Below are 15355 nucleotides of genomic sequence, written 5' to 3'. Positions count from 1 at the left end.
TTGCCCTATGCTCAGAATTTCTTTTCAGGAGCGTTAGAGCTTTACTTGTGAATGAAGATATTCACTTCCCTTTACACAATCTATATAGAAATTGTAAAAACAACATGAATTTTGCACACGTCAGATGACAGAAATGTTGTAGAAGTTATTAGAGTGTATCTAGCAGCATATAATGCTTTGAAATATATGAGTCAAAGACACTAATACATGGCAGTACCAGAACACTGAATTACTGTCACAGCTTACCTTCAGATTGCCTGTATGATTGTAACAACATGGGGATCCATACATACCTATTCTCACAAATCATTATGTTCTGGCACAGACACTTGCTTTGAATGTTTCTTTAGGTATGGTAGTCTTCCAGCCTGCACTTCTACTACAAGGTCTCTATCTTGTAGAAGCTACTTTAGTGCTCCTTAAAATGTTTTGCCCCTGTACGTATTCTACCGGTCATCCTCCCTCCTGTCCGCTGAGATGCCTCTCCTTGCAAAGTCACACAACATGGTGGTGGTTCAGTACTATGCTGCCTCGTAGGCCCTTCATGTGCTGCCCCAAGGGCTCTAAGATACATGCATAGATCAAGCAAGCATTACCAGCACGGTAATGGTGTTCGTACTCTCCACAGCAGAATGCACATATGGACAAATTAGCTGAAAAACCACAGTTATTTTTCTGTAAGGTAACATCATTAATTTCCTCTTTCACATCGTAATTGTGATTATATAATAGGTCTTGTGTGCATGGGGATATGAGTAAGGTAAGATTGAAATAGGTTATATCCTTCTGGTATGCTAGTTCCACATTTTCTTGTTGACTTCCTCAATCTAAAGATAAGCCAGTGTGTAATTATTTTAGTATAACATGGAAAGATTGCACCAAATCACGCTTCTCCAAAATTCTAGATCTTCTATAGTTTTGAATGATAATAAAGTAATATAGACAGTTGAAATTCAGACTAATTTTTTTTTAGAAATGGGGAGAGCTGATTTTTGTGAATAAGACGGGGAGAAATATTAAACGATCATCAAATTGAGTAGCTTAAAAAGTTTTTGAGGGAAGAAAGGATGAGTTGTTTAGGAAAAAAAGTGTTTTTTCCTTCCCTGTTATAAAGTGAAAAAAAACCTTAATTGAGGAAAGATGTTAATTTAGACCCGTTGAACTGGGAAAACTTTGATTCTTATGCAATCATATTTTCAGAAATCTGAAACCTCAGCTAGATAATTATGTTTCTGTGTACAGTCAACAGTTCTACAGCATAATGCAGTCTTCTGGATCAGAAACTCTGGGATCTTCTGGGTTTTATATTATTGCTATCATTAGTTTTTAGTTTTTCTAAGAATAATAATCTAAATGCTGTTCACATTCCACTAAAGACTAGATTTTGTCATGCAAATAAGGAAGAAATTTTTTACGCTGAGAGTGGTGAGACACTGGCACAGGTTGCCCAGAGAGGTGGTGGATGCCCCATCCCTGGAAACATTCCAGGTCAGGTTGGACGGGGCTCTGAGCAACCTGCTCTAGTTGAAGATGTCCCTGCCCACGGCACGGCGGGTTGGACTAGATGACCTTTAGAGGTCCCTTCCAACCCAAACTGTTCTATGATTCTATGATTCTATGATGAATAATAATTAAAGGTGTTCCCAAAACATCACATTCTCTAAGATTTGGTGAAAGACAGCAAGTTAAGATGGGCCAGTTTCTAAATGTAACTGATCAAAATAAATGCATTCATAACAGATTCAATAGCTGTTATTTGTAACGTTCTATGGAATCAGATTTATAAAATCCATATTTTCAATATGTGCTTAGCCATCTTGTGATAGTACTTCATAAAAATAAACACAAAAAAGTTGCTATTGCTGAGAATTTGGGGCTTGTGTTTTGGCCTGTTTGCCTGTGAAATCTATGGCATTGTTCTCTCTCCTCCCCCTGCCTTTTATTTCCTTTGTTTTTTCTTTTATTTTCTTGAGCAATCAGAAATGGATTATTCTAGGGAATGGGAGGAGGGGTTGCACGAAAAGAAAATGGTAGGTGGGATTTCTCCTCTGGAAGTTCTCCAACCAGCAGTTTTTGTTAGAGATGCTCTGTATATCTCCAGGTTCCCCTGATGCTACAGACTGGGCTTGCAGAGCCTGGCTGAAGGAGCAGTTTCCTTGCCTGCAGTATTCTACAGTGACCTTCAAGCACTGCAGAAAATTTATCTTTTGAACCTTATATATTAAATGAAATTGATTGATGAAATTACCGAAAATGTAGACTCAGTAGAGCAGGAAACCCCAAAAAAGCAGTGGTCAGAGAATACGCCTGGATAAGCGTACATAAACTATGGTGTGCAGTATTAGTGCAGATCCTCACGGCCAGTCATGGGTAACATCCTCTCAGCCTTTTTGATTTTGTACTTTAACTTTTGCATCCGGGCAACCTGACCTTTACACCCATCAGATATTTAAAAAAAAACCCACCTCTGTCTTTCTGTCTAGTGTTAAACTACTCAGACCTGTTGATGTTTGCATTCCTTCTGTAGGTGAACGGTATTGATCTTCGAGGTGCTACCCACGAGCAGGCTGCAGCTGCGCTAAAAGGAGCAGGGCAGACGGTAACAATCATAGCACAATACCAGCCGGAGGGTAAGCAAAATAATAAACTTAAAGACATATGGTAAAAGATAAGTGCTTTAAAGCCACCCATTTAACAGGATGAGGCTGCCGTAGATAGTGCTTTTCCCAGCTATCATTAGAAGTCATCTGGAATGAAAATACAAGTAGCAATTCTATCCCAAGGAAATGGCTGTATTTTTGTCACAGACTTTGCTTTTAGAAGTATTTTATGCAACTATAAGAACTATCTTTAATTGTGCATATAATAAGACAGTAATCAACACTTAGTTAATGATTTTATTGTCATTATTGCTTATTTTACGTTCTTTTCTATTCTCCTTCTGGAGACAGTGCAAAAGATAAGTTAAGAATGACTAGAAATGCCAGGAAGATCTCAAGTTGCTTCGGACAGTCAGATCAGAATTAAACAAAGATAAATGCTTCCTGCCAAATGCATAGAGCTTCCCATTATTCCTTTTGGATGACAGTGTCCTTGTACCTCCAGGGCAATTAGCCCCAGATAACAAGCACTTACTAGAGAAAATGACAGCTTTCTAAATAAAAGCATCAACAGGAAATTCAGCAAAATATAAGACATTTAGGGTGGGATGTCTCTCATCCTGCTTTCAGTGTCTAATATTTAGCTTAAGCTAATTTCAGTGGGAAGAAGTAAGCGTTGATTGATTTTGTGAGTCCAGAGTTAAGTGGCAGAACTCCTTCTCATTGTCCATGAGCTGCGTTTTTTCCTGATACGACTATCTGAGACTCTCAAGGAATTCACGAAAGGAATATTACTTTCTGATAGGAACTAAAGATGGTTTTCCTCCGCAGTAGTTGTTACTTTGAAACTCTTTCCAGGTGAATTCAGCAACTACAGGTGTCTGTGAAGACTTGCTGGCACCATTTTATCAGGTTTCAGTAAACAGTTCTAGCTAAATTCACAAGTCCTGCTATGACCTGTCAACACAGGTTGTTGATTCTGCCGGATTGTGCCCAGCCTAGGACACGTGTAAGGCTCAGGCGAAACAGAACAGGTTCAGCCAGTCAGTTTTTTCAGAGGCACTGGGGAGATTAATTGGTACCACCAGAGTTTATGCAGCATGATACTCTCTTCTGTTTCTCTGGATCCTGATGATAGCACACAAAGAGAAAAACAGCTGGTATTTCAGTCAAACTCACAATTGTGCTTCAGATCTGGTATGATGCATCCATTTATCGGTTTATCTGCACTTGAGTCACCAAGCAGAATAAATTAGGCCATACTAAGAAATGGGCAGATGAAAGCAAATGAAATTGCAAGTGTCTATCTTTAGTTAAATAAATGGAACATATTAATATAAAAATGCATAAGCAATAATGAGTTATTTCAAAGAAAAAGTATTGAAAAGCAATTCCATTACAGAGAGCTATCCACACTGGATTCTGAATAAAACCATGTTCCCATTAGTTCTGGCAGTCTTGTTTGCTGTCTGGTGATTTTATACTGCAATTATCACCATGGTGTCTGAGTACTTGTAGCAATCACTGGCATTTCAGTTGTTCTATGCCATTGTTAATACACAGAAAAATACATCACTTGACAGATTTTTCCTATTATATTTGAACTTTTAGTTGACATACTTTTCCCCTATATTTTACCAGCTCTGTAATATGTCAAATTCAGTTTTGGTGAACATGCAATTCAAATGATGCTGATAAAATCCATGAAGTATTATATTGTATATTTAGTCTATTTTCCTGACAATGCTGCTCCATTCACCAAAACCCCTGTTGAGGGCAGACTAGTCCCGACTGTGTGACTTGTTGCCAGTGAAGCACAGCCAGTTTTCCGTTTCACCCAGATTGTTCAAAACACACTGAAGAGAGTGGAGCTGGTGAAGAACAGGGCCCAAAGTTAGCCTTTTTATAGGAAAAGACAGAATTTTTTAAGGTAGTGAGAGCATTCAGTAATTGTCCAGCATGTGTTGTCTTGTGGCTGAAGTATTTCATTTTAATTTGAGATGCTGGTTAATGCGAACTGTGTAAACATAGATATGAAATTAAGTATTTCTTTCTTTAAAATTTCCCTAATAGCAAAGAAAGATGAAACAGGTTTAAAACAGTTGTTTAAATAACCTTCACAGAGAATTATTTAAGGATTTATAGGTCACACAGAAAGACAAACAAACTCTATATCAACATAAATATTTATTTTATTCTAAAGATCCTGCACAACTCTTTTTGTCCTTTCTATGTAATTTATACCTGATCTCTTATTTACCATATCTATCTTGATGCATATATTGGAACATAGTCAAAAAATACAGTCTTAAAACAGTACAGCTGTGCTTTCTCCAGGGTCTCCTCACTTTAAAATGCTTCCAAAACTAGTAAAGAACACAAGCAAAGTAGGCTTGTAGCTTGATTTTTCCATTTTCATACTGGAAGCTCTGAGTTATTCCAACAATTTCGGGTTTTTTCGGGAGATCCAAGATTGGCCACTGCAAATGTTAACCAATACCCTTTTTTTATTTTTTCCAGCTTAGTAAGCCTTTAGATGTTGTTGCAAAAATTCAATGAAACCTTTAGCTATCGATATTTCAGGTATTAAGTGATGATGATATGAGTACCAGTCAATACTATAAGCCAGCTGATGATTAGCAATTAAAATTGTTAGTAGAAAAACTTACATTCCGATAACTTAGTTTTTATGCAGTAGAGGAAAGCTTACAACACACTTATCTTGGCAATAATATAGTGTCTCCAAAAACAAATAATATACTTTGCTGTAGGAAGAAAATGAGGTGACTGCTATAGAAACAGCTTTCAAAGTTTAAATTTTCCGTTTCCTTGTTTCAAACAGTCAAAAGTTCATCTAAGCCTCATATGAACTCCCCTCACATTTATGTGTATCGACTTGGCAGCAAATCTCATGAGAATGGCAACTCCTGCAAAAACATCTAGTGCTTGCCATCAACTTGAATAGCTTTTCCTCTTGATATTATGGCACTTCGTTTTCTCATCCTGTCTGGAATAAACAAATGCAGAGACAAGCTCAGATAAAATAGAATAGCATCACAAAATTTTCTGAATGCTGTCAGACTTGTGGTCGGCGATGGTACTTTGAACCACCCTGCCTGTCCCTGTCCCAGATGAAAGTGGTCTTGGAAATAGGAGCAAATTCTGTAAAAGGGCACAGATACAGTAAACAAAGGGAAAATGGAAGACACAAGCAGTGACTTCATGAGAAGGAGCTGAATGGAAATACAAGGGATAGTATGAAGAATGGAGAACAACTCCTCAGCTCTTCTGCTATTCAGTCCCTGTTTTCCTCATGTACACTCACCATCTTTATTTCCCTCGTCTCTCTGAGAAACAGAAGAGAAAAAAAGAGGTATGAAAGTCCAAACAGAAATGCAAATTCTGTGAACAAAAACATGGAAATATTATTAGGAGCAAGAGGAAAGTGAATCACAGTGGTTAAAAAGTCAGAGGTCAACAGTGAGAGCGTATGTTTATAGCTTTAGGAACAGCGGCCATAACTCTGGGCTTTTTGAGTCATTCCTTACTTTTATTTTAAAAACTGAAAATAACCTGTGTACTGTATCTTTTGTACACATGTATTGTGTAAATAGAGGTCAAGTAATGTTAAACATCGTGATCTCTAACAGTCATTGTGGCTGTAGTTCACGTGGAGGTTTATGCATGTATTCAAAGTACACTAGCCATCCTGCAGGCTTCAGAAAGATGACTGTTTGTATTCATGTGCTGCTCACATCTTCTGTGCATGGTGAAATGAAATTAAAGAGAATTTAAGGACCAAAACCTAGTTAGAACAAAATTAGAAGAGGAACCGATCATTTATACTCAACTTTGCTCTCCAATTTTTAATATTCTTGGAAGTATTTTAACTCTCCTCCCAGCTTAGCAACTCTCAGGTCTCTTTTAAAACATTGTACAAATATGGACCTAGTGAGCAGGCCCTTCTCATCTGCAAAATAAAAACCTGAGCCTGGAAAATAATCTTAGGGTGGAAAAGTGTGTCCTTATTAAACAATTAATTAGCAATTAAAATGGGAAATATATACCACGTAGGGAAACGGTTTTTATGCAGGACGTATTTTGATTTTACTGGCAACAGTTGTAAATTACAGGCCAGTATGGAAGGAGTTAAGAAAAAGGTTTGTCAGTGAACCTGAAATACATTTTCAAAGGAAGGTGAACTTTAGTTGAAATAGTGACAATTTGTCCTGAAAGACAGAGCTTGAGAGTGGGGGTAGACAGAATACTGGACTCCTAATGAAGCTGCTAAAAAGCTTTATTGCACGTTTGAGCCTCAAATGCTCATGTTCCTTCCCCCTGCGGCAGTGCGAAGGGGTAGAACTTAGCCCTAAGATTTTTGCAAAATACTCGGTGTCAGTGGTCTGCGAGCTGCATTGTGCTGCATTGCAGTGTCTCTGCAGCTATTCCCTCACAACAGCCCCTGGAAAACTGTTAAACCACTCAGAAGTTTCATGTGCTTTAAATCTTTCAAGGGAGCCAATCAACTTGCTTTCTTAACAGCTTGCACATAGGGAAAACATTCATTGATTACAGTTTGATTAGACCAGCTGACAATGAAGAGGTCAAAAATTGCTACAGCGAGACAATTTCTGCTTTATCACCTTTTGAAGAAGCTGTTAGCTGCTTGCTCGGCGACTCCGTACTCTGCGCCTGTTGAGTGGCCAGTAGCTGAGTTTCCGTCAGAGTATCAGACGGAGGGATACTGTGGTAGGTGGTGTCTGTCTCTGCAGACATTAGCTAAGGAAATGATCGGAGAGCTGCACCTACAGTTATAAGCATCTCATGGCAGCAATGGTACTAAATTCACTTTTTAGTTCTTTTGTTCCTGAATCTGGGAGGCTCACATAGGGCGTTGTAACAGACCTAACTTTCATAGGCAGCAGCAGCTTTTATAAAAGTGTACTCCTTGTCTTACACATTCGTCTGACCTACTAATGCATGAGATCTGCTCTTTTTAAAATATCAGAGTAAAAATCCAGGGATCACTTTTACAGGTCTCTCCCTGAACAGTCATGGATACTTTTTAGCTCTTTCTCCCATTTCATTCCCTGTTCCTGCCTCAAAACACAAACACTTGTCTCCTGTTTTGGTACAACAGTCACATATATTCCCGATTCAGATGTTTAACCTTTCCAGATGCTGCGGGAATAAGGTAGATACAAAATATATGGGAAGAACAAATAAATGTATTTATTCATCTTTGTCTAGGTCACTTCCATACTTTGAAATGTGAATACTCATGTTAAAGGCCCTTTTCCCAGCTGTTGAAAATCAATGTAGCCTAATTGCTTGGATGAAGTTGCGTTACAGCAGTTGCCTTTCATCTGGAAGCCACTGTATCCAATTGCCAAAGTATGCAAGATATTAAGGTTATATTTCATGCACGTCTATTAAAGAATATAACATAATCTTGGAATGGGCAAGCTGGATCTGACCAAAGGCCCATTTGCTGAGGATCCGGTTTCCAACAGCGGCCAACAGCTTAGGGAGAGAAGAAAGAACAGGACAAGCACATAGTGATACTTGCACTGAATACTGTCCTACTGACCAGAGGGGGATGAAAAATCCTCTCCTTGTCCTCAGCTGGAAAATATCACCTCTGTAAAGATTAATAAAAGCAAAAACAGTTCAGAGGTATGTTTCATAGATTGCCTTGCCTTCAGTGAGTGAATTTCATTGAGAAGTTCGGTGCATTTTTTTGAGTTAGGAAAATTGAGAAGGAAGGAGAAATATAAATGAGAAAGCTTGACATTATGGTAGTATATTTTTTTTCCTTGTATTAGAGCCTTTTTTTTTTACTTAATACCACCAGAGAAGATGCATTGTTCCAAAACCAGAGAAGTTTTTATTTCAGATCCTAATTTATTGATACTAGTTGATAATGCACCAAAGTTCTCCTATGTAGGAGGCAAGGACTGCAGTCTCATTCAGATAGCAATATCAAAGGCTGCTTTTTTTTCTTTTCTCTTTTTTTTTACCTCTTTTTACAGTGGCATCTCCAACTCTACTGTTTCCTTATTTAGTGATAAAGTTTTTTTACTAAGTTACAGAATAGTAAATTGTTTTCTCTAGCTGATTAAATGTCAGGCCTATGCCTCCCTTGCTTGTCCATGAAGTGCCCACTGAAGAGAGGTTAGCCAGATTGCAGATGATGCTGTCAAAACTGGTTCTCCTTCTTCTAATAATTTTTAACACGTCTTGCTTCAATGGAAGTGCAGGAGTTCACTAAGCAACAAATTGCTTCTTTGTTGCAGAGATTTCTGTATAAATTAAGATGTTTAACACTACGATGTGGCTGCAATACACAACTTCATGTAATGTACCAAATCATACCAAATGATACTTGTGTGCTCAAAACTAAAACTCTGGCACTTAAACTAATCCAGCAGTTAAGGTACATGGTTAGATGTCAAGATCGGTATTTGCTGTTTTCCTTTCTTTTGATCTAGTAAATATGACTTTGGTACCCTTAGGACAAATGCAGCAGTTGCCAAGGTAGTACCCCACTTGTCTGGCTGTGTAAGATCCTTACCTTAGGTATAGCTTCTGTGCCTCTAGTTGCTACATACTATGTAGAATATATTGCTTTTATTTTTACATTGTTGGAGCAAAGCCTTCAACTTTATAATTTCATTGCAAGCTTCACACTATCTTTACCTCAAGTAAAAAAAAAGCCCAAACCATGTTTAAAATGAAAAGGACAGTTTAAAAATCTCCTGATCCACTTTCAAATTATCTTCTCTTATCACAGCATTTCCTTTCTGCTTGCCTGAGCTGTCCTCCCCACGGCTTCCACTCTACTGCAGATTAACTCTAGTCCCTAAGTGACTCTGCCTGTGTACATGGGCATTGCCCCAGCGTGGACAGATATTTCTGGGGCTCTTCAGATGCCACAGCTGAAGAAGCACCAGGGATTACAAATGTTCTTTTAAAGTCAAGCCTTTGTAGGATTCTCCTAAGACACAAAAAGTTGTATTTTAATTCCTCTGTTAAATTTACAGATCATATTCCCAGTAGAGTTACACAGTGTAACTCGTCCAACATTGAATATTTTATGAAAAGCAGAATTCTAATCTTTTTTGCTTTGTCTAAAACAGCCAGCACTCACTATGCATGAAACAAGTTAAGGCTTTGATATATTTTCTCAATGTTTTTGTGCAGATCCTTTTGTGTTTAATGTAGTCATCCCAGTCTGTTAGACTGTATTTGCTGTTTCCTTACAGACTCCTGAGTTTTCTCAATTCCCATTTTCATAAATGTTTCAGTTTAAGTACTTATTTTGTAATTCAGTCATATTTAGCTCTTGTTTCTATCAACAGGCTTTAAATTTCCTTAAATAGTATATTCTTCCGTAAAGTTATCAATGTCAACTGTAGGAAACTGTGCAGGAAAAACATTGTTTCCTTTTAAAACCTGTCTTTTCTTGTTTTCATTTTAAATGTGATAACATGAAGTTATGTGGGGTTTTTTTCTGTAATTCTTTCTTCGAGCTTCAGTTATAGTGCCGGTCCTGTTTAGTTTTTTGTTGTTCGTATACAGCCTTCTCTGCTTAATTATATTTATATATACACAGAAAAAAGTGTATCTGTTAAATCCTCATGCTGGAGATTATTAATTGCATTTCTTTGGCAATTTATTAATTAAAGCTTAATAATTTCCTCCTTTTACTTTTTTGTTAAGGTAATCATTAATAAGTCTCATTGGGAATACAAATCGAGTTCATTTTCTTTTTGCAACAGCTGTTATGCAGGCAGCTGCTAATTTAACTGTTAAGTATGCACTACAAATTCTTCCCGCTTGCCTTCCCTGTTTTAGAGTTCACTAAACTGAAATCCTTTTCACCTGTGGTTTTGCCCTTACATGACAGCTTTTTCAGAAAACAAGACCTTCGAACAAGGGGAAAGATATGTATGGATTTGTGTACTGGCCTCCTAGTAGTTTCTCGGCAGTAATAGGAATAACAATTTTGTAACTGCAGTGACACTACAGGAATAGTTCTCTTTTTAATTAGTAACTGGGTTTTATATCTCTGGCGATAGAGGAACATTCACAACCATGTGTTTGAGTCTCACCGTAGTGGAAGGAACGGGGAGCTGCAGTTGGGAGTATGCTGCTGAGTTAGCAGAGGGGAGCCCAGGGATAATTCGCTTTGGAACCAGATTGAGGATAAATCTTGAAATTATTGCTGAACCCAGTTCAGTGTTTCTTTCTTCTCTCACTCTCTTTCTTTTTTCAATTCCTAATTGTGCTTTTCATCTGAAAAAAAATGTATTCTATGCTAAACACGTTTTGTGCTTACTTTCTTTTTTACTTTTTAAGCAATAAATTTTACCAACAATTCTTGCTGTTTTAATTCTTTCATAGTGGCATCATTTCATACGTCATATGACTTCAGAAGCTCATATTTACTTCCAGCTATTCACTTTAAAAGGTGTTCTCTTTTCTTTCTTATTGATATTTGCGCTTTGCAAAGATACAGTTTGTTTCTTTGTTGTGTTGCTTTTTAGTTACCTTCAGTGTCACTTTTTTTTCCATCTTTACATACAGTTTGTGTAAGTCTGTCCTGTTTCATTGCTACTGCTTTTCCTAGTCTTCATGATACCTTATACAACTTCAGGTTTAGAGGCTATTATGGTAACTTCTTGAAACTGGTCCTGGGTGACTGGGCTATTAAAGATGCTGAAGACTTCACAAAAATATTTTTTATCCGAACAGTTTAACATGTTTTATTTTAATAGAGTTCAGAAACTCACTAGAAACCTGGTTTTCTCTGCCTTCAGGTGAATTACTTCATGTAGAGATGTGACTGAAAATACAAAACAGTCCCTAAACTGGATGAAATTCCACAATATAGTCAATATTATGGACGCTCATGTGCTTAAACTAGTACTCAAATACAGGTTCTGTACAATCCCTGTGTGTTCAGCTTATGTCTCCAGAGAATACGAATACTACAAATTTAAGCTTTCTCAGCAGTAATTTATGTTAATTTATGTTATGTTAAAATGCTGAGCAAGCAAAATGTTTTGGTTTGAAATTAAAAGTATGTTCTCCTGGGGTTTCCTAGAAAACTGCTCTTGAAACTATTAAAAGGCAAAAAAAGAAAGAAGTGTGGCTTTCAGATCTATCCTGTAAGTTCAGGGTGCATTTGCTTCAGTGTTTAGTTAGAAAGCGACAAATTGTAGAGAGAATTTCTGGTGTCATTTTCTCCGCTTGCAAAACATCAGCAAGGGCAAAGGAGCAACTATAGGAGAGAATCGAGATCCATCATGTGAAAGGATGAAGGTTTCCCAAAGGATGTGGGGATTACAGCCTACTTCTGGAGATCTCTCACGCTGAGGAAAGACAGCAAGTCCGACATAAAGTGACAGCCGTTACGGTAGCATTGCTAAATATCACAGGAGGCGACAGCATATTGGGGATTTTCTTGGCCCAGTGCTGCGGCTGCTGTCATCACAAAATTCACAGTGAGGTCAATGTGAGTGCTAGGGAGAGTCTTTCATAATTTGTATTTTTAAAGTTTATAGTTCTTGACACATACAGGGATTTTCTTTTAATTATATCACAGAACTAGGCAAACACAAACTTAAAAGTAATATTTTTTTTTATTAAATGGGGCCATTGGCTAAGCTGGTTGCCCAAGGTCTGTCAGTGGAGAGATGTAAGCCTCTCTGAGCTCGTTCAGCCTTTTTGGATGAGACGAGTCTCTTCTCACTGGTTATAGAGGGAACTTCCATGACTAACAGGCCGGATGGATGAAGCTAAGGCCAGATGAATTAACCTCTTCTGGTGTCCCCGGGAAGTACCTACTAGTAAAGTGCTACGCAGACAGATGAAATTGCTTTCCCCAGCTCACCAGGTGAACGGCTAATGAAACCAGAAATAAATTCTTTGAGCCCTATGCCTTCGTTTTAGTCACTAGACAATACTTCCTCTCAGGAATAATTCCTGAGACAAGTTGATACAATCATTATTTTGATGGAGGGAGAAAAAAATGGGAAAAATTACAGGCAAGTTAAAGTTGTGATTCCAGTAGAAAAATAACAAATTTAAGAGTTTCAAGGCAAGACTGGAGATTTAAAGATAATTGTTTACTTGTAACTTGAATTTTAGGTAAATTGATTGGTTGATTTGAATTTATTACCTATGGGTGAGAATGACGGCAGAGTGTGAGAAATAAAAAACAAAGCATGCACTGTCTAAATAGAGGGGGACAAAGAGGTAAAGGGAAGATTTACTGTCAGCTGTTCCTGAGCACTGCACTTGCATGCACAGCTTTTTAAAGGTTTTCACTTATAACAGTAAACAGTTACCCAGCTCTGTGTGAGTTCCTAAATCCAGTCTCTGCTTGCTGAGAGTGGCAACATAAGGGATATTTCGTGGAAGCATAAATACTGATTTGGGGCGCACTTAATGGATAGGTGGTCATGTCATTATTAGGAAAAACAGAAGTGCTATTGAGTAGACTTTTATGCACGCCCACGCACATACACACAGGCAGCCATTGGAAACTGGAATCTGGGATCCACGGGGCCAGATTTTAAGAGCTGCATGGGATGCCTGCAATAGATTTCTTCACAGCTGTCATATGCCACACATGCTTAGATTGTAAGTGTGTGTGAAGGATAAGTAAGAAGCTATGGAGTATCAGATCACACACTAAGCTGTGCCCGAGACAAAACTATTTTTCAGCAAGTCGGTTCAAAGCCTCTGAAAATCTTTATTACCTGAGCTGCTTCTATAATAACTTCCCCTTTTTCTATGGTCTTGATCTACGTCATTCTTTCTTTCATGACTTTCTTTTTCATGGCTGTTAACCTGGCAGCTGACAAGAGAAATAAGAATCAGATTTAGACTTCATTGTCAATCTCAATACTTAACTACAGAATCATTGAAAATACTTAATTAACTGCAGAATCATTGAAAGAATGTCATATGTCATCTCAGCTTCAAAAAAAACCCCTCTGCTTAACACTGATTTTGAGTAAGAAAACCTTTTACATGATAGATGAATGCACTGAAGATACATAGTATCTTTGATTTAAGCCTCTCTCACCTGTATGGGTTACCATATAATGGCTACATTAGAGACTTGAAGTGAAAGCTGAAGTAAATGGAATATATTTTTTTTAATTAAATATTAACCATAGTTCAGTGTGAAGAAGCCTTTAAAGATATAACATCATTTGTCTATAAAGTAAAAATTTCTATTTATTTTAACCTGAGAATCTATCTTCTTTTAGAAGCTCTAGTATCTATTGAGCATAAGTAATTATTTCTGCTGGTTTCGTGGTTGAAGATGGTTTCAAAGATATTATAGTTAATATTTTCTAAGTCAGGTGCCCAAAGTTAAGCTCCAAAATAGAAATATCCTGATCTGTGGCACTGCTGAATTATGTGAATGATCACTTCTCATAAAATTCAGTTTAATCGTATTTTGTAGCTTAAACATGGACTTAAAAGTCTGGCATTAGCCACCTGTTCTGGAAAGTTTATTAGACGTCTTGAAGTACTTTCTAGTGACTTTCTAATTCCCTTTGCAGTTTGCAAGGGAGACATGTAAGACTAACCCAAGTAATAATTATTATTTTTAGCAGTTAACATATTTCATATTTGCTTTTAAATGGTTTACACATAACAGCTCAGAATTCTGCAGAAAATTCAGATTTTGCAAACTTTGAGCAACATTTGTAAATGTTGAGTTTGATTGTTGCTTCAGTGCTGTTTGGTGCCTAAATACACAAAGAAATTTGTAACAAACTTGTTAAGAGTCAGTCAAGTTACTTTAGCTTCAGTTTAATGTATATGACTCATAGACGAGAATTTTTCTTTTTCCTGGAGAGACTCAGAGTAGGGTTTTTTTGTTTGAGGGTTTTCCCCCCAGTAAATGTGGATCCTTATGTTTGTCTACATTGGGCCCCCAAAACCGATGTTGTCAAACTCATCAGCTACTCTTGCGAATCTCGCTGCTCAGCATTTCAGGGTAACTTTATGGGGTGATAAACCACACAATACAGATCAGGGCAGGCCTTGCTTTGTGGGTAGTGGGGTCCACCCCCACCAGAACTTTATAAAACTTGCTAAAATCTTTCTTTGTCATTTTGTGTTAATAGTCACATGTAACAAGTTTCCATGTATATGTATATAGCACTTAAGCACATCACAGAGTCGTCATGCATTTGCAGTGCCATGCCTGAGTCTTCCTTCCCTCTTGTGTCAAGTGTGGACAGCACGTGTGGGAGCATGCGGAGCAGATGACTGAGACTGATTGCCAAGAAATGATTTTTTTAGTCTGCTTTTGCACCAGTCTGGGCACAGACACAAAGAAAGATTATATGAAAATGGGCCTGCAAATAGCCGTCAGTGGGGATTTTGCTGGCTGTCCCCAGGCTTGCGGAGACAGGCATGTGGCAATGAGCACTGAGTGCAAAAGAGTGACAGAAGAGAGAGTGGCGAGAACCTGATACTCCGACTTTTCTGTGATTTCATTTGTGAAGTGAGGGCTGAGAATTTGTTGTGTAGCTGGCCGCTCCAGTGGTGGCTGTAAGGCTTTGTGTGTGCGTGTGTGTGCGCGCACATAATACTTTTCAATATTGTTCTTTTAAACCTCCATTGTGTTACACGTGTATGTGTGTGTTCGTGCAAAATTTTGTGTGGAGATCCCCACCACCTGAACCATTTGAGCAGCCTCTGATATAAATTATATAAGCTAG

At 37.8% G+C, this 15355-nt stretch overlaps 1 protein-coding gene across 21 annotated transcripts in view; it reads left to right on the top strand.

The window, feature by feature from the left end:
* Positions 1–15355, top strand: part of DLG2 (discs large MAGUK scaffold protein 2) — a 1063600-nt gene that overhangs the window by 843531 nt on the left and 204714 nt on the right. For all 21 annotated transcript variants that reach the window (XM_076328370.1, XM_076328369.1, XM_076328371.1 and 18 more), the window contains one exon: positions 2528–2630. In XM_076328370.1, the coding sequence (XP_076184485.1) occupies positions 2528–2630 (103 nt within the window). The remainder of the gene's footprint in view (positions 1–2527; positions 2631–15355) is intronic.

This window comes from Aptenodytes patagonicus, chromosome 1 (genome assembly GCF_965638725.1).
Source record: "Aptenodytes patagonicus chromosome 1, bAptPat1.pri.cur, whole genome shotgun sequence".
Classification (NCBI taxonomy): Eukaryota; Metazoa; Chordata; class Aves; order Sphenisciformes; family Spheniscidae; genus Aptenodytes; species Aptenodytes patagonicus.
This window is presented reverse-complemented; position numbering and strand designations above follow the sequence as displayed.